The sequence below is a fragment of the Nipponia nippon genome, unplaced genomic scaffold (genome assembly GCF_047370975.1).
Source record: "Nipponia nippon isolate SJK-2023a ecotype South Korea unplaced genomic scaffold, ASM4737097v1 scaffold_5, whole genome shotgun sequence".
NCBI lineage: Eukaryota > Metazoa > Chordata > Aves > Pelecaniformes > Threskiornithidae > Nipponia > Nipponia nippon.
The window spans coordinates 63,222,881-63,246,700 of record NW_028262369.1 but is presented as its reverse complement, the minus strand read 5'-3'; the positions used below and the strand labels follow the sequence as shown (position 1 = coordinate 63,246,700).

Genomic DNA, 23,820 nt, shown 5'->3' with positions numbered 1-23,820 from the left:
TGGCAGGAGCTGGATGCTGTCTCCGCTTCATTGGTTGAATGCATTTACGGTATTTCTGGATCTTTAGGTTTTTAATAAGCTACCTACCAATGCAAATGCAGTAGAGTTTTAAGTCATTTTTAAGTTTATGGTTCTTCTGTTTTGTCTGTCAAGAAATTCAGCAGAACCTGTTCTAGTGGGTATAAACTAAGAAATGTGTAACATAGACACTAATCATTACAGAAAGCAGCTTGTACACATTCAGAAAGCTCATATGATGATACGTCATCTCTCTGTTGTATTTGTTTCCTTCTGCTATTCATTTTGGTCTACGTACTGCCTGTACTTATCAATGCAAAAGAGCTATCTTCTATCAAAGAAATGATAAGCAGACATTCTGGATAGCTGACTTTGAGAAACCAGCCTTGCACCCTGAAGAATGCATATGTTAGAGGGTTGAACTTGATTGTAAAATGCACCAAAAATTGAGAATCAAGTGCTTATGTCAGTAATTGAACTGAGGTCGAGAATCAAACCCTAATTAGTACACTAATTACATCACATTTCAAACTGCAATAACCAGATGAATTTGAGGAGTAAGAGAAATAGGGCAAAAATCAGAATATTGTCAGCTAATATCTAACTAATAATACAAGCCTCTGCTGCAGACTATACGTTCATTAGTTGAAAATAACTGAGAAGTTGAAAATAACTGTGTGCGCCAGTTGGTCACAGGATGACTGTGAATCATGAATGTAGTGTGGTGATGAGAAAGGCAAGCGTGACCGTAGAATGCATCAGGAGATATTTAAAATAGAGAGAGGGAAATAATAATGCTATTGTATAAAGTTCTAGTAAGCCTTTTCGAAAGTGCATTGTGCTATTCAGGGATGACCATATTCAAGAAAGATGATCTCATACTTGAAACAAGTGCAGAGAATAGCTTCAAGCTTAAATTGCACTATATGGGTTAGACTCTCATCCAAGCACTCCGTGGTACCTGGACCCCTTGGGACAGGCAGCCCCTGTCCGTACTGACTTGAGCGGGAGTTGCCCCCTGGCATAGTAACTATTTCACCACCATTTGTACCAACGCACATATAAACACTTCTAGCAGTGACTTGTCTGCCTCATACGCTCCAGAATGATGTGCCCCACACAGCGTGGAGGCCCTTACCTGACACAGAGTCTCAGTTTCAGCTTTGCAAAATTGTCAAGACATGATGCCTGCTCCTGCTGTCTTTCCTATTTCCGAAAAAGCGAGCAATTTGGAAGCACAAGCTCAGGGTCATTCACACCCTAAGCAACAGGGCAAGATGGTACATGGGAGGATGGCTGGAGCGTGACATGCTAGAGGGGGGAAAAAAATCACATTTCCCTTCAGAGGCATTTGCTTTGGCACGTGTCTGGGCTCCATGCCCTTTCCCTCACGTAGAGAGGTTTTGGCTGAGACACAGCCACTCATTTGCTCTCACCCATTTGTTTTCCATCCTTCAGACTTGTCTACATGTGGTAGGCATGGAAGGAATATACTGGAAGAAAACTAGAGTCCCAGCAAAGTGAGAGTGGGGTTGACGGAGAATGACTTGTCCTCTTCTCCAGCCTGGTTGTGTACCTTTGTCCCATATTCTGAATGAGGATGCAGATGCTACCTCTTTTGTCCTGGTATGCAGTAACGTGCCTGGAAAATCTATATAGAGTCAGATCCTGACTGGGAAGTGAAACTTATGACCTTAAAAAGCTACTGAAGTGTAGACAAAATCTTGAAATGTCATTTTTGGGGAAGAATGAATTTGTAGCAAGGCCTCTTCTGGAACTGAATATAGTGAAGAGTGAAAAGTCTGCAAGGATTGTCAGTTTTGTGTAATGAGATCACTACATTGCTGAGGTGAGCCATATAGGCCTAAGAAATTAAAAGTCTGTCAATTATTGTAGTTGGTTTTTTTTTTTTCTTTGAGGGTGGCAGGAAGAAGGGGTGAAGGCAGGGGCAGATTGTTAAGTATATGCCATTTTAAAAGTGTCGCCATAGTACTTGGTCCAAATAGGGGAAGTTCTGGGAAGCAGGACTACGCTGAAGGCTGCGTACAGAAAGTTATCAAAACAAAAATTTGACAGGGCATTGCTGCGCGTATTGGTGCAGTTACACGTGCTGTGACCTAGTTGGTAGTGAGCCAAGCTCCAGTGTAAGGTGTTAGTTTGTTTCTGGATTTCTGCCTCTGCCAGCCTGTAGCACATGAGAAGCACTACACCCTCTTGGCTAAACAACGGGCCGTTGCTTGTGGGTGGGAATGGGGTGAGGCCAGAGGTGGTGGGAGTCATCTTGAAATTTTTTTGTGCTTTGGTTCTACATAATTGTGGTGCTCATCTACTGCTGCAGAGGGTTTCCCATTGTAGGGGCTAGTATATATCCTAAGCACACATTTACATATCCTCACTTCCTATACCCCTTTAACATACAAATCAAAACATACATTAAAGCTATGCTTCTAATGTATGCTACATCATTCTTGACCAGCTTCACCTATGTAATGTTTCTCTGGGTGAGAGCCGAGGATCCATCTTGGTCAAGCCCTGAAACAGAGCCAGTTCCTCAAGTCTTTGAGTCTGTAGCCTGGGAGACTGAGTGGGTGATCTGACGCTGACAACGTGCATATAAAAGCCCAGTCCATGCTGCAAAAGACTGTGAACAATCAGAGTCCAAGTGGTCGCTCCTAATAATATTAGTAAGTCTGTGGACCTCCTCCAAACACTACCTTCTATCCCTGGCCTGAAGGGTAGGCAGCTTCTCTTTATTCTATTTATTTATTTCAAGCAGCATTGTTTGCTAGTTCTTATAAAGCTAGCCTGAGCCAGTGGTGTTTCCCCTGGCTTATCTCCTCATATTGCTGCAGGGAAACTTCCCCAGAAGCAAAGCCAGGCTCATAACGAAAGGCATGGCTCTACAAACACTTATCAGGGCATTCCTCTCTGCTCTCACCACACTTTGTGAGCAATCCATGCAAAGGAGCTGGCTGATTCACTGATCTAAAGATGTATATTTTTACAGTGTGTCACGGATTATGCTGAATAATGAGCGCTGAGGAACAGGGTAGAATGCAAAGCTGAAATGTTTAATAGCCATAGGGAGTATCCTTGGAGACTTGTTGGTGTGAGGAAGATCTGACATACCTCATGTCTGTGTTACATAAATAGGATCTGAATTCCACTCCCATTTGTCCTCAGGTTTCTCTTCTCCAGGAGCACTTTGACTTGCTTCAGTGCAGTCATGTGTGAACAAAGATAGATCTATATAAAGAGAGAGAGACAGACAGAGAGAGAGATGTATAAAATGTTCATGTGTTCATGAACCTTGGTGTAAAACTGGATATGTCAGCTCAGTAGTAGAGACACAGGTAAAGTTAATCAGGGAAAGGAACAGCTATTAAGAGACTATAAAAACGTGACCCATTTTAACAAAAATGTACACATACAAAACACCTTCCATTCAGGCTAGCTGCTCTGCAAAGGAGTGATAGTTAACTATACAGTTAGCACAGACCATCAGTCACCAAGGCAGTTGTTCTCCACCATTTGTGTGTTATTTCATTTCAAGAATACCTTCACTTCAGAAAAAACGACTTAAGAGAAGTTGACTTTGCAGTAAGGCCTGAAAAGAACCTGTAAGGGTCAAGACCTTCAAAAAGAGAAGAACAGATCTGAGCTTTTCAAGAGAAATGATGCTAGCATAGGTGAGCTTCTGTAATGTTTTCAAGTCCTTTGAAACCTGAAGCATGGTTTTCTTTCTCCATTTTAGCGGGCAGGGGTGAAGTAAAAGGTAAAATTACGGTTTTTGAATGGCTGACCATTGTGACTACTCACAATTTGTTTTTTTATCAGGACACTTAAAAGAACAATTTCCATTCTGCACTTCAGCCTCTAGCAGCCTACTTCTGCATAAATGCAATTAATCTGTCTCCCAACCTTCCTGTTTCTCTATGGGTTTATTTCAGTGGTCATTCAAAGACACGAGAGCTACTTTAGAACAGAAGTCCCTGAAAGTTTCTCTTGCAGCAAAGACCAAGCCTACAGCCTGGAAAGTTAAAATGAAAGAAGGTAAAATCAAAGTTTATTTCAGAGTTCTTGTAGCATCTTATATGTAGCTTTTGCTTATATGTAGCTTCCACAAGCGTAATAAAATATTGTTGTTACAATTTGTACCAGGATGCATGGCAAGTTTTTCTAGCTTCACAGAGATCAAGAAGGAAACCACTATAGCTTCTAGTCAGGATCATAAACTGAATGCAGTAGGAGAATTATTCTGTAGATTAGCTTAGTCAGATGTGGAAGCAGGCCCTGTTCTTACTGTTTACCATGCAGAGATGCCTTCTGAAAGTAGGGGTTAAGGTGAAGTGGAACATGCATAAGCATAGCATCTCACTTCCTGAAAAAAAAAAAAAATAAAATTGGAGAATATGATTCCTCTGCATGCCCTTTTCTTGCCTTAGCATATTGCTAATATTGCATTGTGCTTGCATGCTTGCGTGTGGGAAGAAGTTCCCTGCAGGCAGGGAAGGAAAATGAAGCTATCTGTGCCCTATCTCATTCTACGTCTACAGCTTGATCCAGCCAGCCCAGAGCTTCCTAATTAACAACTTCCGTCCCACTAACAAGGAGAGATCTAATTTTCCTTTCCTTCTCCAAATGCAAATATATTCAGACAGGAGCTGGCCTGTGTTATTTCTTCAAATTCCTATATACAAGACACAGTTAAGTGAGCTTTGCTACAGAATCCTAAAAGTTTGCATGGGTTCAGAAGGCGATGGACACATTCATAGAAGAGATCAACAGGTATTGAATGCAAGACAGTGCCTCTGGCTCACGAAGTCCCTGAGCCACAAACTGTTGGAGTCTGGGAGTGCATTCTGCAGAGGCAGTGGTACGTGCTTCGTCTGTGCTCACACTCTTCCTTAGTGCTCCATTCTTTGGCCATGGGATAGAGACAGGGTACTGAGCTGGATGGGCTTTTGCTCTGACCAAGTTCTTATGTTTTTATTTTCTTTCTGGTCAAGTGAATAAAAAAAATGCGTAAGCTTAGCATTATAAAGTTTAAAAATTCCATAAAATCACTTCATATTTTAATTACAAAAAATCCCTGACCCCAGAGGCTGTATCTGCAAACTGTGAGAGAGTACAAATTGCAGGTGATAAAGCCTTACTAGTCAATAGTGTTGAGGGGATAAAAACTACCATTATAACTAAGTTTGTAATGTGATATTGCATGTGTCGGCAAAGAAAGCGATACTGCTGGGATTTATTTTTTCTGTGAGGACTGAGATAGATGCATCTATCAGTATTTGGGGGATAGCTGAAAGTATTTGAAAACCAGGGCTTCAAAAAGAAGAAAATTGATAACTTAAAGGAAAGACATTTCTAGAAAAAGAGGTGACATCCTGGAATATACGCATACGCACACACACAGTTAGAAAAAACTAATCATTTTTGGTATACTACAGAGTCAAAGAATGACCCAGATTGACCTAAACTGTCTCTTAGTGTTTAATATTTTTCTCTTATTCTTCAGTAAGCAGACAGACTGAAAGGTCAGGGTTTTTTAACTATGTCTTCTCTCTGAGTATTTCAGTAAAGAGAAAGTACAGAATCATTTTGCTTCAACCCAGAAGTAACTCTTAACTTCACCTTATTTAATAATTATTTTTAAAGTAGTCAAAACTTCCATTCTGTTTGCTTATTAAAATAATTGATTAATTATTTGATTTTTTTAATATGGAATTCAGTTTTACATGTAGACCGTAAATGAAGTTCAAGATGATGTAGCAATGTTTTCTGATTTACTTTAGAAAAAACATGTAATTCATTTAGACTTAGACTAATGCTAGAAAATTACAAAGGGATGTCAATATGAATACATTTGATGTAATTCATTTACTACTTTGATAACATCTTAATTAGGGAGATTTCTTACCTTTAGGACTACCTTGTTAAAACACGTCATGACCAGCATTTCCCTTTCTTCCTTTTCCCCCCACATGTTTTAACCACACTTTCAAAATCACCAAAAGCTTACTGAATAACACTGTCCTTGAATGTGAAAGATTTCCATTCAAGTTTGATTGTGAGGACAAATGTCCTACCAAAAAGGATGTTTAGTATTTAGAGTACCAGTCAATGACTTTTTGTGAGCAGCACTGAGAGTTCTTGGCCTCACCTTAATTTTAAAACGTCACAATTTTTCATAAGATGGAATAGCTGTTTTCTGTCCAACCCTAAACAATGAGCTTCATTAATTCAAGCTGATGAAATCTCTGATGCTACTTTGCTAATGGCATCCCTTGTTACCGGAACATAATTCAGCAAGTTGAACAAGAGACTATTTCTGACATGAGCGCTGTCTATGTAGGGAAAACGTTTTCCTGGATTAGAGATGATTATTTTTTGTGAGTAGCACATACTAGATCATTAACAGTTTCATCATCAACGTCACAAAATATTGCAGGGAAAGCAAAACCAAAACTCAACCCTGGAAGATATATAGCATGAGTTATACCTATAAGCCAAACTTTTTTCAAACATGTTAAAAGGTATTTAGGGGAACATCCTTTAAAAAAAAAAACCAACAAAAAAAAAAAACCAAAACAAACACTACAACAACAAAAAACCTGAAAATTTTATCACCAAAGAAGAAATGTATGTGAAAAGCCCTAAATGCAGTAGAACTAATCTATCTAAGGAGATCTACTAGGAATAATTGGTGTGGATCTTATAATTAATTATTTTATCACCTTTTAGACATCCTTAAAATTTTGTTTGTATTATTTCACATTCTACTTTATGACTCTTAAAAGGATTACTTAAATGGAAAAAATATTTTAAAATACACAAAGCATTAGTTGTTCAACTAATCTATACAAGCAAATTCTTTGATACCTAGTTCTCTACTTCAGTGAAGGCAATCATGCAGCATTTCCCTAGAGAACAAATCATTAGGAAATAAGTATTTTTGAAGTACTTATGCTCCCTGTAGTAAAATTGCCATACCTGGTTTCCCCACAAGCAAAATTTTCTGCATCTTATTTCAAAGAAGAGCTCAACAAACTAGGCTATTTGAATGGCAAATGTTAAGATCAGAGTAATCCCGTCTGTTTGTTTAAGTGATGTAAATTTGAAGAGATGGCCACATATAATTTTTATTGCAGCAATCTTAATAACTACTGAACTTTAGTTCTGAGCTACAATTATTTGAAGTATAAGCACTCCTCAGTGTTCACAGCCTTATCCTGTCCTGCTACCCTTCTCCACACATAGGGATTCACACTGCATACCAGAGAGAGACTTTTGTCGTATCACAGTATTGTTTCCATTTCTGTTTTAAGTTGTATATTTCTGTGCTGTGTGTAACAACTGTTTTGGTTTTTTATACCCTCAAATGATTCATATTTCTTTGTCAAATGGAGAAAACATTACAGATGGAAATGTCAAATAACTGTAGTAGTTTTTCACATTTTTTTTTCCCAGTTTGATGATAGCTCATGGGTGTGACAATTTGGGTGATGCTTGTGTCATCCTTCTCCACTAGCTTGCTTTTCTCCACACATATTTTCTCTACAAAAATCTACAGTTGGACTGTTCTGTCATATGTAAACCTCAAACTTTTAAAGGGAACATTTTAGCTTGATTTTTGCTATAATCAGTATTCAAGATCCCCACTGACTGGTAAATGTGATTCCTAGAAACACTGAGGGAAAACCCTTCATTTTTTGGGTGTTCCTTGGCTAAAATTTTCCTCCCCTAAATGTAGGGTAAATTTAAGGCAAAGGGCTTCTTAGTCTTTGCTGGATGGACCATAAAAGCTATTGTATTTAAGAGGTACGTGCTACTCCCCGTGATTCTCATGAGAGAGCGGGAGAGGAAGGGAGGAGACAAAGAAATCTCTGATAGGTTATTTTTGTACATATATAACTGTAGCCACACATTAGTCCCTGGAGTTACCCCATTTATCTAGGACAGAAGGAGAAGTGCAACAGAGGCTAAAGAAAGTAGGTCAGAGCACATGAGCTTGTATGTGTCTGCCGAAGAAGGCTCTGTAGGTGGACAAAGATACTGAAAAATGTGGGGCCAACAGAAGCCCCCCATTTTTTCTGTGTGCAGGACCACCTTGACGGGTCCTGTTTGACTAGCTGGCACCTGTATTCCAGCATCAACGCACAACTTTCTGACCACATCCCAGTTTCAAAGAGGACAGAGATCATTCTTTGCAAACTGATCACCCATGATTTTTTCTGGTCCCGATTTATTAGCATAGGCTAACTCATCCTTATGATATAGATTTGCAAGCCTGTTAGGCATTCCATCTCTATTTAGTGGCCTCACAGGCATCTCGGAGATCGCTGTTAGTTCTTCTTGACTCTTCAGCCTGTAGGGAAACTGTAGATAAAATGCCCTTTTTAATCTAGGTGGACTCCTAATCCAGTGCCCTTTCTGATTTCAGTATTTATCAGGATGTTTTTAAAGCTGGTGATGTAACCCCTGCCTAGAAACCTAATTTAAGGTCTACACCTATATCAGTTCAAGACCTAAATTGGTGGGTGACTCATTCTGACAGCCCTCCTAAGCTTTGTTTGATACCCAGTGAGAAAACTCTTTAATCCATTTGCTCAATGGTTTCTGCAAGAGTTAACTGTAATCCTAACTCTGAAACTATACAATTGGATCTAACCTACCATCTTGATTCCACCTCTGTTCTAAAAGTAATCAGTGCTTCAGGCTGAAACAAGCCACATCTTAGCCCAATACTTTCTAAGCTCATTCTCTTTAGCCATGCTGATAGCTCACACGTAACCAATTTTCTTCCTGCTGTCACAAACTTCCATAGCCACCAGGGTGACATTTGATTTGCCAGTTAAGCATTACTGGTTAGTCACGGACCTGGGACACACTGAGAAAGCTAGCTCTCAAATGTTGATAACAACCTGCTTCCCTGCTGATTAAGGCTCATTCGCATAGTGTTGGACTAGAAGTTCTGGAGCAGGCTCATCATACTTGTCCCTCCAGTATGAGCAGAAGTGCTCATGCATTCTCAAACCAGCAGGTTTCTGCAGCGCATGAGAGAATAGCTGCTCTAATATTCATCGTCTGTTCCAAACTGGCTTTGCACACCTCTTTTATGTCTTCCCTATCCAATGTTCATGCTCTTTTCTTTTAAGTTCAAAGGCTTAGTATCTCTGAACAGCTGCTGTATGTCATACACAACCTTGGCTAGAAGGACTTAGAGACATGCACAAAACTGAACAGGGAGCTGGTACACATATGAGCTTGCATGTTAATGACAGAATAGATTAAAATAATGCCCAAACACCTTTAAAGAGAGGAGAAAAAGAGAACGTGGGAAACTGCGGACATGTTGGCTTCATGACAGATTAAATAATGAAAAAGGTTTGGATTCATCAAGAAAGTTGTAGATTAAGATACAATGAATCATCAGCTTGGTTTAGTGAGGATGATAGGTCTTTTGAATGTGTTGCTCCTTCAGATAAGATTAAAAGTCTGTCTGATAAAGGCAACCATATTTGTTCAATGTTATTTATTATTTTTATAGGTGATCTGAAAAATGGCATAGCCATTTTCAGCTCGTGTGCCTTTACATGCAAGTTTAATGATGATCGCTCATGGAGAGTGCAGCTCCTGATGGCTGCCATTTCACTGAAACTACTGGTCATGGAGTTTTGAATAGTCCCCAAGTCAGAAGAAGTTAAACCAAGGAAAAAAATGCAGACAGGAAAGGAAACATATACATAGAAATACTTCTACAGAAATGTAAGTTAGAAGTGTAGCAAAGACTTAGGTGGCAATACAGTCTACTCTGCGGTAGGAAATTGTCCATTACATGTTTTAAAGTACCAATGCTAGAAAAGTATATGTACAGTTTACATGCTTCACTGAACACCAGGTGGAGTTGATATATGTGGAGCTACTTGGTGATTATTCTTTTGAAGCATCTCAAACAATATTTTCATTACTGTCTGAAAGCCCCATAGTGAATAGCACAACTAAACCCTGAACTGAACAGAAAGTTGACTTTAAAAGGACCAGAGCTGAGCTCAAGCCAAATCTAAAGTGCTGTTTGAAACTTGCCCTAAATTTGTACTTTTGGAATAAATATAGAAAGCTGTTTGAATGTTAACCATTAATAATCATCAAGCAAATAGTAGTTGTGTGTTTTAAAAATAATGATTAGCTTTATTCTTCCCTTCATTTAATTTTGCCACACCTGTAAGAGCCATGCTCTTACTGACAAAGCTTGTATTTCCACTTTATTGTTATGCTTGCAGCTAGACTGGTGAACCCAGATTGTACAATGCAGCTATTTTTATAGTCTAATATGCAGTAAATCTTCCTGCCAAAAACCTGTACATATTCTTGCAGTTTCTACACAGAGTTGCAGCAAAAGTAGTACGACAACATGGGCTTTACCCTGCCACCATTAAAAGTGATGACAAAACTGTTGACTGCTTAGGGACATGCATTCACATTAACCCAGTTTGATCTCGGTGACATCTGCTTTCTGTTACTGTGATTTCATTCACATATAGCAAAGGTTTCCAAGTTTTTCTGATGTGGTTTCTGTGAAACCTAACTTTTCAGCTATACCGTATCTTCCCTAGATGTGCACATTTTCTCATTCTAATAAACAGTAAGTGTTTAAAAGCAAGAGGAAAAAAAATGCATGCTTTGTAGTTCCAAACTTGACACCAGTCCTGACACTCAGATTAGCAAGATGCTGCCAATTATGTGATCAGCAGCATCTTGTGTCTGCGTGGGCAGTAACATCTTCTGTCACTGAGTTTTGAACTCGCCTTTCATGTCTTTCTCTGAGTTGAGGTATGGTACACCTTCTTTTCCTAATCAGGTCTTGGCACCTCGCTGATACCTTTGCTGAAAAACCCTCATTTCGTGGAAGGTGGTAAGGGACACTCTGTACTTGAAAACATCTGGTCTACTTTGTCAGGCTCTACTTAAAGAGGAGATTATTTTTCATTTTCATGTATCTGCTTGCATGTTAGAAGAATATTGTTAAAAGTCTGTGACTAACCCCGTTACAGTGACAATTCAGATAATCTAGTATTAGGTCTGTATGGCTGCATGGTGGTAAAAATTCCTTGTATCAGAAATTCTTGTTTACTGATACTGATCCTTTGCCTATTCCGGTATTCAGTATGTTTTCAAGAAATGCAGGAAACTCAGCACCATTTGCATTAAAAAAAATTATAGAAACCAGAGATGCTCCTTATAATAGGATCTTGTAAACAGCCTCGTGAATAGCGTGGGAGTTTAAAAACAGGATGCTCTGCCATTACTACAAAGGAGAAAGAGTCAGTCATTTCTCCCTTCTGTGCCTCAACCTGTTATCTGTGCAGTGTGGAGAGCGACTGTGATTCCTTTCACGTTGAAAACTACATTAGTAGTTACAGAGAGCTTGGAAGTTCTCCAGCAAGCTCGATAAGCACAAACTTTATCAAAACCAAGTGGCTTTGACTCCATTGTAAGTTTTTCTACTAATAGTTAGTTTTTATACGAATTCCGGAGGAAGAAAGATTGGGATATTAGATCATAGATGATTCAATATGACGCACAAAAACTCCCAATGAACTGTCATGATGTTTATCTCATTCCGCTGCTTGGCTATATATAAATCACAAATTCTGTGATTGTTAATATTTGAAACTTCCAGAAGACTCAATATGGCTGAAAAATAATTTAATATGGAATTAAAAATTGGCTGCTATTGTTTAGCTGTAGGTGAGAAACAAAAAAATTGCTCTCAGCAATAGTATTTGTTCTTATTTTGCAGTGCAACTACATGGGAAACATCTTTATTGCAACTAGAAATATTTTATTTGATATTTTTAGAAAATTAATAATAGAAGGAAGATGCTTTGTGTAAAAATATTACTATAGATATTATTCATTAAATACTTTGAAATTACATAGCATTTTATGCTTTATAAATTTAAATACTGATTTGAATGTTTCTGATGTTTTCCGTAGACTCCAGTAGTGAAAGGTCAGGTCTAAGCTAATTAATCATTACAACATTGTTGCTAGGTATTCCTGACTCTTGGACACAAAGCTGAAGCAGAAAATCATCTGATAAAGGCCAAAGAATGAGTCAATAGCAGACTTAAGATTGGAACTCTAAGTTCTTGCTTCCCGGTTTCATTCTGAATCATAAATTATCTTGTAACTGCTGAAGAAGGAGGTCAGTAACAATTTAATTACATTTAGGCTTCTCACATTCATCTCTATGCTTTCTAAAATCTATTAGCTTACAACCGCTAAAAGACTGAGATCGTCTGATTCTGATTTCTGATGCAAAAATGCAAACTGAAAATTAAATAGGAGTATTAATATGCAAAAAAGGCGCAGATGGTGGTGCCATTATAAAAAAAAAATGAGATTAGAAGGTTAATTCTTAAGCCTCTCTCCCATTAACAAGACCTGAGAGCCCTGCATCCCAGCTGGTTGCGCTGGCCGCTCAGCAGTGCAGCCGTCCCAGTAACAGGTTGCAGTAAGGGATAGCTCTGGTGGAAGCCTCTCGTTGACATTCACGGCATGGAAATCTCACCATTCTTAAAAATATATGCTTTTCATTCCCGGGGCTTCAAGAGAAAAAAAAAAATAGCAGTGATGTGACTCATCTAACTGGCGAAATGGTTATTTCTCTGAACGTGCTGTACATCGGCCTGTAGCAGCGGCTCGGGGGAATGGTGAGAGCCGCCTCCGTGGCGGGGAGTCGCCGGCTGCCTCGCAGCCCCCGCCCCGTGGGCGCCCCCCGCCCCGTGGGCGCCCCCCGCTTCTCTCTGCTTCCCGGGCCCCGCCGCCGGCGGGGCTCTGCGGTGCCGGCAGAAGCGCCCTCGGAAAATTAGGGTCACCGGCGATGATAGTTGTGTCAATACACGCCGTGCAATGCCTTTCTGAGCTTCAGTTCTTGATTTCAGTCGATTAAGTGAAAAAATCGGGTTTTGTTTTAAACCTTGAAGAAAAATGAACGTTCTCCATGGTTTTGAAGCACGCCTTGGGCTTCTACCTAAAAGACAGCCTAACGGCTCTGCTATAAACAAGGAGGAGACACCAGCCAGGAAGGCCCAGCGCCACGGGTAAGCGAGCCTTAGGCGCTCAGCCCGCGGCTGGCGGCGGGGCGGCCCCTCCGCTCCCCGCCGCCGCCGCCCCGAGCCCGCCCGCGCCGCCGCCCGCCCGCAGGGGGCGGCCGAGAGCCGCGCCACGTGACGCGCGCCGCGCCGCCGTGGCCACGCCCCGCGGAGGCAGCAGCGAGCGAGGCCGGCGGCGGCGGGGGGAGAGGCAGCGCCGGGCCGGCGGCCGCGCCACGGCGGGGCTGCGAGCGGCGGGGCCCGGGCCGGGGGCGAGGAGCGCAGCGCGGCAGGATGTCGCGGTCGGTGCTGCAGCCGAGCCAGCAGAAGCTGGCGGAGAAGCTCACCATCCTGAACGACCGGGGCGTCGGCATGCTCACCCGGCTCTACAACATCAAGAAGGTGCGGGGGCCCCGGCGGGGAGGCGGGGGGAGGAACCGCCCCGGCGCGATCCCCACCGCCGCCGACCGACCGGGCCCCGGCCGGCCCGGCGCTCCGCCGCCGCGCGGCTTGCGGCTCGGCCGCCCGCGCTGCGGCCTAGCTGCGGGGCCCGAGCGGCAGGGCGGGGAGGCGGCGGGAGCCGCGCCGCCGCCGCCGCGGTCAGGCGCTCCGGCCCGGCCCGCCGCTGCGCCGCCTGCGGGCCCGGGGGCGGCGGCGGGGGGCGGGCCGGGGCTTCCCGGGCGGCCGCCGCCTCGCTACCTGGCCGGAGGGAGGGAGGCCCGGTGCTGCGCGGCGGCCGCAGGCCCGGCGCCCCCCGCCGCGGGGCCTAGGCCCGGCGCGGCCCCCGCGCCCGCGGCAGCCGGTGGCGCCCGGAGCCGCTCCCGCCCCGCCGTGCGTGAGTCACGGGAGCCGGGAGTGGGCTGCTCAGCCCGTGCTTTCCCACGCCGAGTTGCGAAACCTGTCGCTACCGAAGGGAAGGGCTTGGGGTAAAATTAGTAAGTTTAATTTCAATAAGTTCGAGGCGCGCGTTGCTTAGCAGCTCCCGGCGTGAGATGGAGCAGATGTTTGAAGCTGCCGTGGGTGCTAGCGCTGCTCCCCGCCTTCCCGACGTGAAATAAATCGGTGTTCGCATAGGTGAGTGGGGTGGTTCGGCGGCGCAGGAAGCTGCGGGCCTGGGTATTGACGGAAAGGAAGGGTTGCGCCTCCCTGCGTAGTTAATTCCTCTTCTGGAGGAAATCGTTGTGCTTTCCTATGTGGAAGAACGTAGTTCACGGCCATCCCCTGCTCCGGGTGCTTCGTGTATCCTTGCCAGCTTCGTTTTCCTGACGTGCGATGCATCATCTGAATGTGTACGGCTGCTCGATCCACTTCGAGTAACGAATATTCGTTAGGATTTTATTGCTTTGCCTTGAACGCAATTATTTCTGAGAGGTTTTTCTTATTTCAAAGAAAATGTTAGTTATTACCTTCAAGCAGCGAGCGTACCTTTGAAGGTTTAGCGCGTTAAAATTTCTGTGCCGTTCGCATGCTGCGTTCAACTGGCCTGTACCGCAGCAATAGCGGAGGGAGTTTGAGAGTTTTAGGTGCTTACTTGGTCGCTCTGTCTTCTGAACCCAGGTTGCTGTCAGGAGTGATCCTGCCTAACAGATCTGAGCTAAAGGATGTGTTTTGTCAAATTGCTTTGCTCGTATGGGAGACTTGTACTCCAGAAGTAATAAGGGCTACTTGGCTATACCAAGAGCGATGTCGTTTTTGCTTAACGTGTTGTTTCCAGGAGAGAAAAACAAACAAACAAACAAACAAAAAAACCCCCAAAAAACAAATGATTGAAGTATTCAGAATTCAGTGTTGAACCAAAGCAGTGTCAGTAGTTGATGTGTACTTGAGTGTTTCTGTAAATCTTCACTGACATAAATAAAGCGTTTGAACTAAATTATTGCAAATTCCTATCTCTCTGAAATAGAAGTGAGGTTCCTTTTAGTTTGCAATTTTGTACGTTGGAAAATTGCTTCAACTTAATAATTATAACAATGTACACACTTTTAACACAAAACAGAAATTCCCTATTTATGGGGAAAAGCATCAAAATGGGGAAGACATTCATGTGTGCGCTTGTTATGCTTTAAGAGAAATCTACCAGGTGAAAAACAGGCTAGGGGAACTTTGCCTGAGCATAGCTGTGCTTTGGAGGGAGAAGGCAGGAAACGAGACAGGAAAAATGAAACTTCATCTTGACATACAGCTATACCTTAACCTTTGTGAGCGCAGACTCTGTTTTCATTACCAGTGTTATGATTTGGGGACACTTACTCACGTTAAGCGGTCCAGTGCCTGCAGACATGTTTCTGCTGGCATGTTCAGATGGCAGAGTCCTGAGCATGTTTGCCCATATGGTGGTAGCTTCTGCTGTTACTTGTGTTAGTGAAGTGATGCGAATGGATAGGTTCTCTGTAGGGGAGCATCAGCACTAGAGGTGACACCAGTTTCTCCTGGAAATGCCATGAACTGAGTCCAAAATTGTATAGGTCTTACATGCAGGGAGAGAGGAGGCATGGCCAAGTGGTTTGATTATTGCGGGACGTGTAGTTTTGCAAATCTGGAGATTTCCCAGACACAACTCTGTGTATTCATATGGTGATTTGTGATTCAAATAGTTCTTTTCTTAAGCTGCAGTCAGTACTGCTTGACAGTGGTAACTGGTTAGCTCTGATGGTGAGCCCCAGAAGTCTCGGGATTGATTGCTGTATTGTGTTGGGGATCTCTCTTCAGCCCAGCTGCAGCATAGCTGGCTGCTTGGAACGCTTTATTTTTCTTTATTTCTTTCTTTCCCCCCCTCCTTACTTTTTCCATCTCTGAAAACAGTCGATTCCAAAACTGCTGTTTAAGATTCTCATAGCTTCCTCCATTGAAGATATCGAAACTCGAGTTACTAGAGATAACCACACACTATGTGGTATTGCGGTTAAAGGAAATGGTTAAGGCTTTTTTTAATAAGAGGAAGTGAGAGGTGAAGTATTCATAGCTGCCTTACAGATTGCTGTAGATGCTGTCTAGGGAGTAGAGATTTTAAAGGATTAAGAATTTTCTCAACTGTTAGAAACAAAGCAGGAAAATTTTACTTCCCAAGGAATTACAGAAGTTGTTAAAAGCAGTTAGAAACTTGATATTTATACTTCATCTTCCTATATAAATTTCAGTTCTGATGTCATTCTGCTTATAGCTGTTAATTGTTCATCGTTTCCTATTTACTGCCCTTCTGTACTGTTGTTGTCTTCTGAGATAGTTTAAAGTTTGTTGTTTTTAAGATGAGCGTATCTGAATGTATGGGTTTTTGCCTCTGAGAGTGACATGGAAAATATGAAAAGTGGAGTTACTAAGGTAATAGTGGACGATGAGACAAAACTAACATCTGATCTGCATGGAGGTAGATTTTTTTTGATGCTGCTGTTATTTTGAAGCATGACCCTTTGCTTGCTGCTTTCAGCTGTCTTCTGTGCTGGGACCAGTATTAGTCCTGAACTTGGAAATCTTACCGTTGTGGCTTCTCTCCTGGTTTGTTCCTTCTACTTTTTAAGAACTTATCCTCAATTATCCAGGCCAGCAACTGTATTATTGTTTTCCATGTAACTCTTTTGTCATTACTTGCCTACAACTAAACCTCTGTAAATCAAAGACAGCAGGGTTTTTTTCATGCCATCCTGGCTCAGGTGAAGCTTGGATTTTGTGGTTACCTTTCAGAGCAGACTGAGACTGTGTTGGTAAGCTTTGTGTAACGCTGCCAGTACTGTCAAATAAGTGTATTGTTCAAGAGTGGTGGCAGAGAAATAATCTTGTTTTCTGTGGGCCTGTCTTTTGTTTGTTTATAAAGCCCTTGGAAACTGGGAAGTATTTGCAGTAAGAGATTTCATCTTAAAATACCTGAAGTATAGATTTAGCCAGAGCAAATCAAGAGAGTGTGATTTTGATGAATGTCAAAGCGGTGCTACCATTGACAGAACCGCTAGGGATAAAATGTAAAGTTTTGAATTATTTAGAGTATATGTTATGCAAACGTGATGAGTCTGTTATTTAGCATTAATTGCTTTGCTAGCAAGGTTCTCTTGTTATTCGCGGTACAGGTTTCATGTTCGTGTGCAAAATTTTTTCTTAAAATGTCATTAACAAAACAAATTCTTTTGACTTTCACAACTGCGATGATTACATAGTATCTGAAAAATGAGAATCTTAAACCAATTCTTAGATATGCATAACCAAACTGAAGTCATAGATAAGGAACAGAATAAATATTTCCAGGGGCTTTAGCTGACTTTATTTTTACTGTTCCAAACTAAAAATGTGGTCCCAATCCTGTTGTGAGCACCACATAGCTGAGTATGAAGCCAGATTTAAATCATTTAGCAAGTGATTAATTGCCAGTTAGTTCTTTAAGGATGTAATAGTGGGAATATTGGAATTTTACCTGTATTGAGCACATTACTTGTTAGCCACTTTAAAGACTGAGTACTTTTTTATTTTCCCTATTTATTTTCTCTTCTGCAGCAGTTGAAGTACATACTCTTTTGAAAAAAGAGCAAGAGAAGGCACATGCTGTGAGGGAAAGAGGAGGACTGTATCAAGTCTCCCGTGGTAGAACAATGACAAGTTGACCAGATCAGCCAAGGCTGAATAGAGGTCAAATCTTACTTCACCAGCCTTTTACGCTGCTTATGAGATTGCGGTGAGGAAAAAGATCCCAAAAGCTCCAAAACTGGACTGGAGAGGACTTGACAAAGTCTAAACATTGCAGGGGACAGTTGTAAAAGCCAGTTGATAAACTGTACTGTTTTGCTCAGGCACTAGAGCAGTTCTTCAGGAAAAAGTAGGAGAGATTTTAGGTGACTGGGAGAACATGGAGAAGCTTCCAATCTGCAGTTTGGAAGGGTGTAGGATTAGATCACCCTTTTGACACTGAGCTCTGTGCTGGAGTGCAGAGCTTGGAGCTGAGAGGAAAAGCTCACAACTAATCTTGTTTTGAATTGTAAGTCTGGTATTGGAAAGAACAGATGATGTCTTCAGGTCATCAGGAAGTGTCTTAGGGTGGGGCAGTATTGCTTCTAGTGCTTGATAGATGTCAGCAGTTCTTTAAAGGTTAAGATGACAGTATATGTTGGTCTATTTGTGTTTGTGATCTTGGAGGACTGGCTCAGAATAGTGTCCCACTGATGATAAGAAGAGGAGGAAACCTCAAACCAAACTTACAGTCAGTGCTGGCAATAAAAAAAAAAATAAAAGAAAATTCCTTTGCTCAGGAGCAAACACAAGCCGATGATACCATGTCACGTTATTTTTTTTTTTAAACTCAGAAAAGCAACTAATTTTGTAAAGAAACAATGAGACTTTCTAATACAAGGTAAAAATATCCCTTGGTATCTTCTAAAATATACAGAGAGAAAGCCAGGTGGATTTTTCCTTTTGCATCAAGTGTAGATGCCTGGAATTATCTTGCATTGTTTCTTTGTTTACAAATATGAATTACCTGCCCCCTCCCCCCCGCCCCGTTCCTGTTTGTTTGCCCTGCCGTGTGTTGACACATAAAGAAATGCAGTTTTAATTGCAAGAGATTTTTAAGATTGTGTGCAGAGGAGATGCAGCTAAAAAGTCGTAACAGTTCACGTTTTAGATTCAGAATAGACAGGGCATTCCCATTGCCTTGCTTTCTTTTATTAAGATGTTACTTTATAAATCACATTTAGGGAAAGTTTTGTGGCAGTGAAACTTCTTATTTTTGTGCTTTGTGTTTCACCTGCCCCATATTTGATTAATAGAACCAAGTGCTTACTTAAACAGGTGCTACAAACACAAGAGGACAATGTGAATTAATCACTGTTACAGATAGTGTCAAACTAAGTGTATTTCTTTCATTGGCAAGGTGACAGGTCACTCTAGTATGGATAACTTAGCAGAAATTTTACACATTGACCTTAGCAAGGCTGCTGACGTTACCTCGTCTGATTGTTCTCACGAACAATCGAAGGAAGTACAGTCTGGATGAAATTGTAATGATGAAAGCAGATGGATAACCATCTTAGGGAATGGTTATAAAGATCTTACTGTCAGATCATGGTTCAGCAGGGGTGTGTCTTATCTCTGGTTCCAGTCACTCTTTGTATTAACAACCTAGATAGTGACTACAGTGTACTTAATAAATTTGTAGGTAGGAAACTGGGAGAAGCTGCAGAAACAATGAAGAACCTAATTGGAATTCAGTTTGAGATTAACAAGTTGTAGGTGTGGTCTAACAAACTTGGAGGTGGCTGAGCAAGTATGATTGTAAGCTATTCTGTGCTTAGTGACATTTAAAATACAAAATGAAAATTAATGAGATAGGTCCCCAGAAAATAGCTGGGAGACGTTAGGGACATGCCAGGGCAAATGTGAGCCAACTAAGTTTCACTGCAAAAAATCAGGGACAACATGAGCAAGGTAGTCTGAAAACAAAGGAAGTAATCCTTTTGCTCTACATGGCATGCATTGAGACTCATCTGAGATGTATCTGATGCAACACACTTTTCAAGAAAGATGTGGACAAAATGGATAAAGTCCAGAGCAGAATAATAAGAAAGACCAGTGGTGCAGAAAATTTCACCCATTAAGAAAACGGGGAGATTTTTTTTTAAAAGTAAATTAATAAGTGATACAAATTTTTAAGTATTTAGGACTGCTGTAGAGAGAAGGGGAGTAGTTTGTGCAATTCAGCATGGCCACAGAGATCAAGAAGTGATTGATTAAATTGTAGCGAGGAAAGTTCAGTTTAGATCGTAGAACTTTCTAATGAAAAAGATCATTAAATATTGAAAAAGACTGTGAGAATGTTTTTGAACGTAGCCTGTTGGAGACCTGTAAGTAAAGATTTGGCAGACATCTCCCAGGAGCAACGTAGATACAGTTGATCCTGCTTTGGAACAGGAAAGTAGGGTAGGCAATTTCTCAAGGTGCTTTCTAGCCTTTTCTTCTGATTTCACATGAGTTTACATTTTAATGGGTTGGATCTCTGAGTAGAGATACACAAGGATATAAAAGTATGTATTTTGGGGTTCAAGACACACTAAATAATGAATAATGGTGGGGAAGATGTCTTGCTTAGCTCTAGAAAACATTAGACTGACTTTTAACACCTTTAATTGTAATTTTCAATTAATATGAAAGTGCATTATCTTTCAAACTTTTGAACCTTCGTGCATGAAAAGTGCAATAGCTGTTAAATTTATAATAATTTTGAGCCATATTTTGGATATGTCCAAGGCCTATAGAGACTGTCCCAAAATGAGCTAACTAGAGACTTTCTTCTGATTCCAGATCCTGATTGATCATGGAAACAATACAGTTCTGGTTGAATCTGTTAGCATAGTTTATATATAAAAAATATAGGTTTACCTTTTGTACAAGTATCATTTATGTAACTGGAAGCATTAGTAATGTTATTTACTTGGTACAGGATTACCCAAGTGATACTGGTGTAGGACAGTTAAATTTTAGCCATCAAAAGCATTAAACTATACTGTAATAATTTGTCCATGTGGGACTGACTAATTCTTGCATCTGCTTGCATTGCTGTTGAGAGGGACAAGGCTTCATTCGCAAAGCTTGTCTAGGACCAGCCTGTCTATTATTAAACTTAGGCTTCCACAAAAGCTAAAATACAGCAAAGCAGTTGTGGTAGGCTTCATCAGAGATGTTAAGGCAAACATAGTGTGAACTGTTTCCTTACGTATTCACCATTCAAAGCAGCTCTTTATTGATTATTCACCTCTCTCCTTCTCAGGAGTTCTGCTTTTTCAAAATTACAGATTGTCAGTTTGTAATCTCATTATTTTAAATGCATGACAGAAACAAAGAATAAATAATACGTTTCATCCTACTGAAATCCGGAGTTAATGATGAACCTGTCTCTTTGAATGTTTCTTTGCCATGTATTATTTAGTATGATTTATAGGATGCATAGCCGCAAACCAGGCATTCAAACTTATAGATACATTTTAGGGTGAAGTCTTTAATGTCAGCAGCTATTACAAGGGAAAAATAGTTTTACTGTGCATGCCTTTCTTGCGTGTCAAGAGAACGTGCTGTAGTAAACTGTAAATGGTACATACAGGAGGTTTTTCCCCATTTTTTTAATACGAGAAATCTTAGTGTATTTCCATTTACTAATGAAAGTTGCTAGTTCAGGGGATGGCTTATTTTTTTGCTGTTGTTGAAATTCCATCCATTTGCTGGTTAAATTCACAGAGCTTTTTAGTGCAGATTCATTTGTAAATGAAAGTTGAAGGTGAGGTGATTTGTTGACTAAGATTTATTTCAGTATATTTTGTCACAGTCCAGTCGAACTGTGCTCAGTAGTGTTTTATCTCAAGTCTGCAGTAACAGTAAATCAAGAGCTCTTGAAGTAATAAAAGCACGTTAAATTGCTGCAAAATATGACTTGTTTTATAACCATCTTCTGATGTAGGAGGTTTGGGGGATGAAAATAGGAAATTATTGATTCAAATGGCCCAGTTTCTCTTTTATTGGGAAACAGCCCTGCTAATCATTTGGAATAGAATAATTTAGGTTGGAAGACCTTTAAGATCATCAAGTCCAACTGTTAGGTTGGGCTTAGCATCACAAAGAAGGATATAAAAGGTATTTCCATAACTCATTAACATATTTAGGCTTTTTTTTTAATCATCCTACACTGTAACTCAAGTAATACTTCATAACGTTCTTACTCAAGGGCACGTGGCAGGTTTAGGTAAAAAGCATGAGTGAAGTTTAGGTTTTCTAAATGCTGGTTCGCACCCTGTGTATACTATGCCGTGGCACTGGCTTTTGACAATCGTAGAATCATAGAATCGTTAAGGTTGGAAAAGATCCTGAAGATCATCGAGTCCAACCATTAACCTAGCACTGCCAAGTCCACCACTAAACCATGTCCTCAAGCACCACGTCTACCCTTATTTTAAATACCTCCAGGGATGGAGACTCAACCACTTCCCTGGGTAGCCTGTTCCAGTGCCTGACTACCCTTTCAGTGAAGAAGTTTTTCCTCATATCCAATCTAAACTTCCCCTGGCGCAGCTTGAGGCCGTTTCCTCTCGTCCTATCCCTTGTTACTTGGGAGAAGAGACCGACCCCCACCTCGCTACAACCTCCTTTCAGGTAGTTGTAGAGAGCAATAAGGTCAGGTACAATGATTGTACCTGAACATAAACTTCCCTTTATTCATGTCACATCAACTGGATATATGTAGTTATTTTGCTGATGGATGGTTTTTTTGTTCTCATCCAACATCCACTGTCCTCAAGTAGGAAATCAAATGTTAGGCTTTGATTGTTGCAGTGATAGCTGTAACTGTATTGGGGCAAAAGGTTTCTTTGCTGTACCTCTTAATGTTGGTGTACTCTGGGCCAAAGGCAGTTGTACTGGATTCTGTGTTCTTCGTTAGAGGCTACTTATCTTAAATGTAGACCTTAAGCAGGTTTTTGTTGTTGGGTATTTTCTTGTTGGCTGCTTCTGAATGAGTACAACCTAGAAAGTGAAGCTATGTAGTATTCTTCATCTTCAAAGTGGAAATAGTATAGAAGAACCTAATAGCATCAAGTGAAGAATAGAGTCTGAATTTTGTTTAATAACAATAATCTAGTTATCTAGATTATTAGGCTAGGTAGGAAAACGCTGCTTTAATTCAAAACGTGTGGCATAGTGAAGCATCTCTAAGCAGTACACGTAGTCTGATGTGTCTTATCTGAAGTTTGATGGCCTATGCGTATGATAGCAAAGATGTATTCTGAATAATGAGTCTCTTAGGTATAGAAATCATGTTGTTCTCTTAGGTATAGCAATCATGTTGTTCTTGTTAGAGCTGGATGCACAGAATCAGATCAGGGAAATACGTTCACTTAGTTGAGAGCTTATCGTACCATTCTAAAGTGCTGTGGAAAGAAATACTGTGTAACTTGATAGAAATCCAGTGTCCGAGTCCTTTTTAGTTTTGGGTTTTTTCATTACTTAGATTAGTCTCTGATGGTAGCTTTGCATCATCTTTTTCAGCGTAACTGCTTGACAGCTGTTTAGTAATGTACAAAGGAATTTACAGAGGACTGCTGGGAGATTCTTTCAGTATAATATTTTGGGGCTGAAGCAGCTGGAATCCCATAGCTTCAGAGCTGTATTCCATGAATGCTGCACTACTAAGAACATTTTTAATTCTCGAATTTCTTTTTAATGCTCAAAAAATGTAGCCATTCTGTTGTTTGTTTGTCTTTTTTTTTTAAAGATAAGAAATGAAAAAAGGTTATTTCAGCCCACTTAGGGGAAAAAGTGATATCTAAGGCTGATTGAGAAAGGGCTACTGCATTTGGCTAATTCTCAAAATTCTGTTTGAATGCTGGAGAGCTGTATATGGCAAAGTGATCTTTGTATGCTGTACCAGGATGTTCCTGCCTATTACAGTACTGACAAGGGATTTTGTATTGACTAATACAGCTCTTAAAAGCTACCTTTCTTATCTATATTCTAAGACCATTGCCTTCAATGTCTTTGTTCTTTCTACAGTGCAAAATTGTGGTTATGTGCCTTACCACACTTTAACACTTGTGTGAAAGTGCTAGGATTGAGGTTTGTGTTTTCATTTTTTTATGCTTTCTCAAGTAAACTGTAGTGAGCTTGAGCTTCATAGGTCTGTTTGCCATTTTAGGAGAGGTTTAGCTTATGTAGACTGTTTTACATGGGATGCTGAATGCAG

At 40.8% G+C, this 23,820-nt stretch overlaps 1 protein-coding gene across 5 annotated transcripts in view; it reads left to right on the top strand.

The window, feature by feature from the left end:
- The first annotated feature begins 13,294 nt into the window (after positions 1–13,294).
- NCKAP1 (NCK associated protein 1) overlaps positions 13,295–23,820 on the top strand; it is a 62,162-nt gene continuing 51,636 nt past the window's right edge. For 3 of the 5 annotated variants that reach the window (XM_087732390.1, XM_087732388.1, XM_087732386.1), the window contains exon 1: positions 13,296–13,523. In XM_087732390.1, the coding sequence (XP_087588516.1) occupies positions 13,416–13,523 (108 nt within the window). In that variant the 5' untranslated portion in view covers positions 13,296–13,415. Of the gene's footprint in view, positions 13,524–23,820 lie in introns of all 5 variants that reach the window. The other 2 variants (XM_087732391.1, XM_087732387.1) reach the window with 1 other exon arrangement.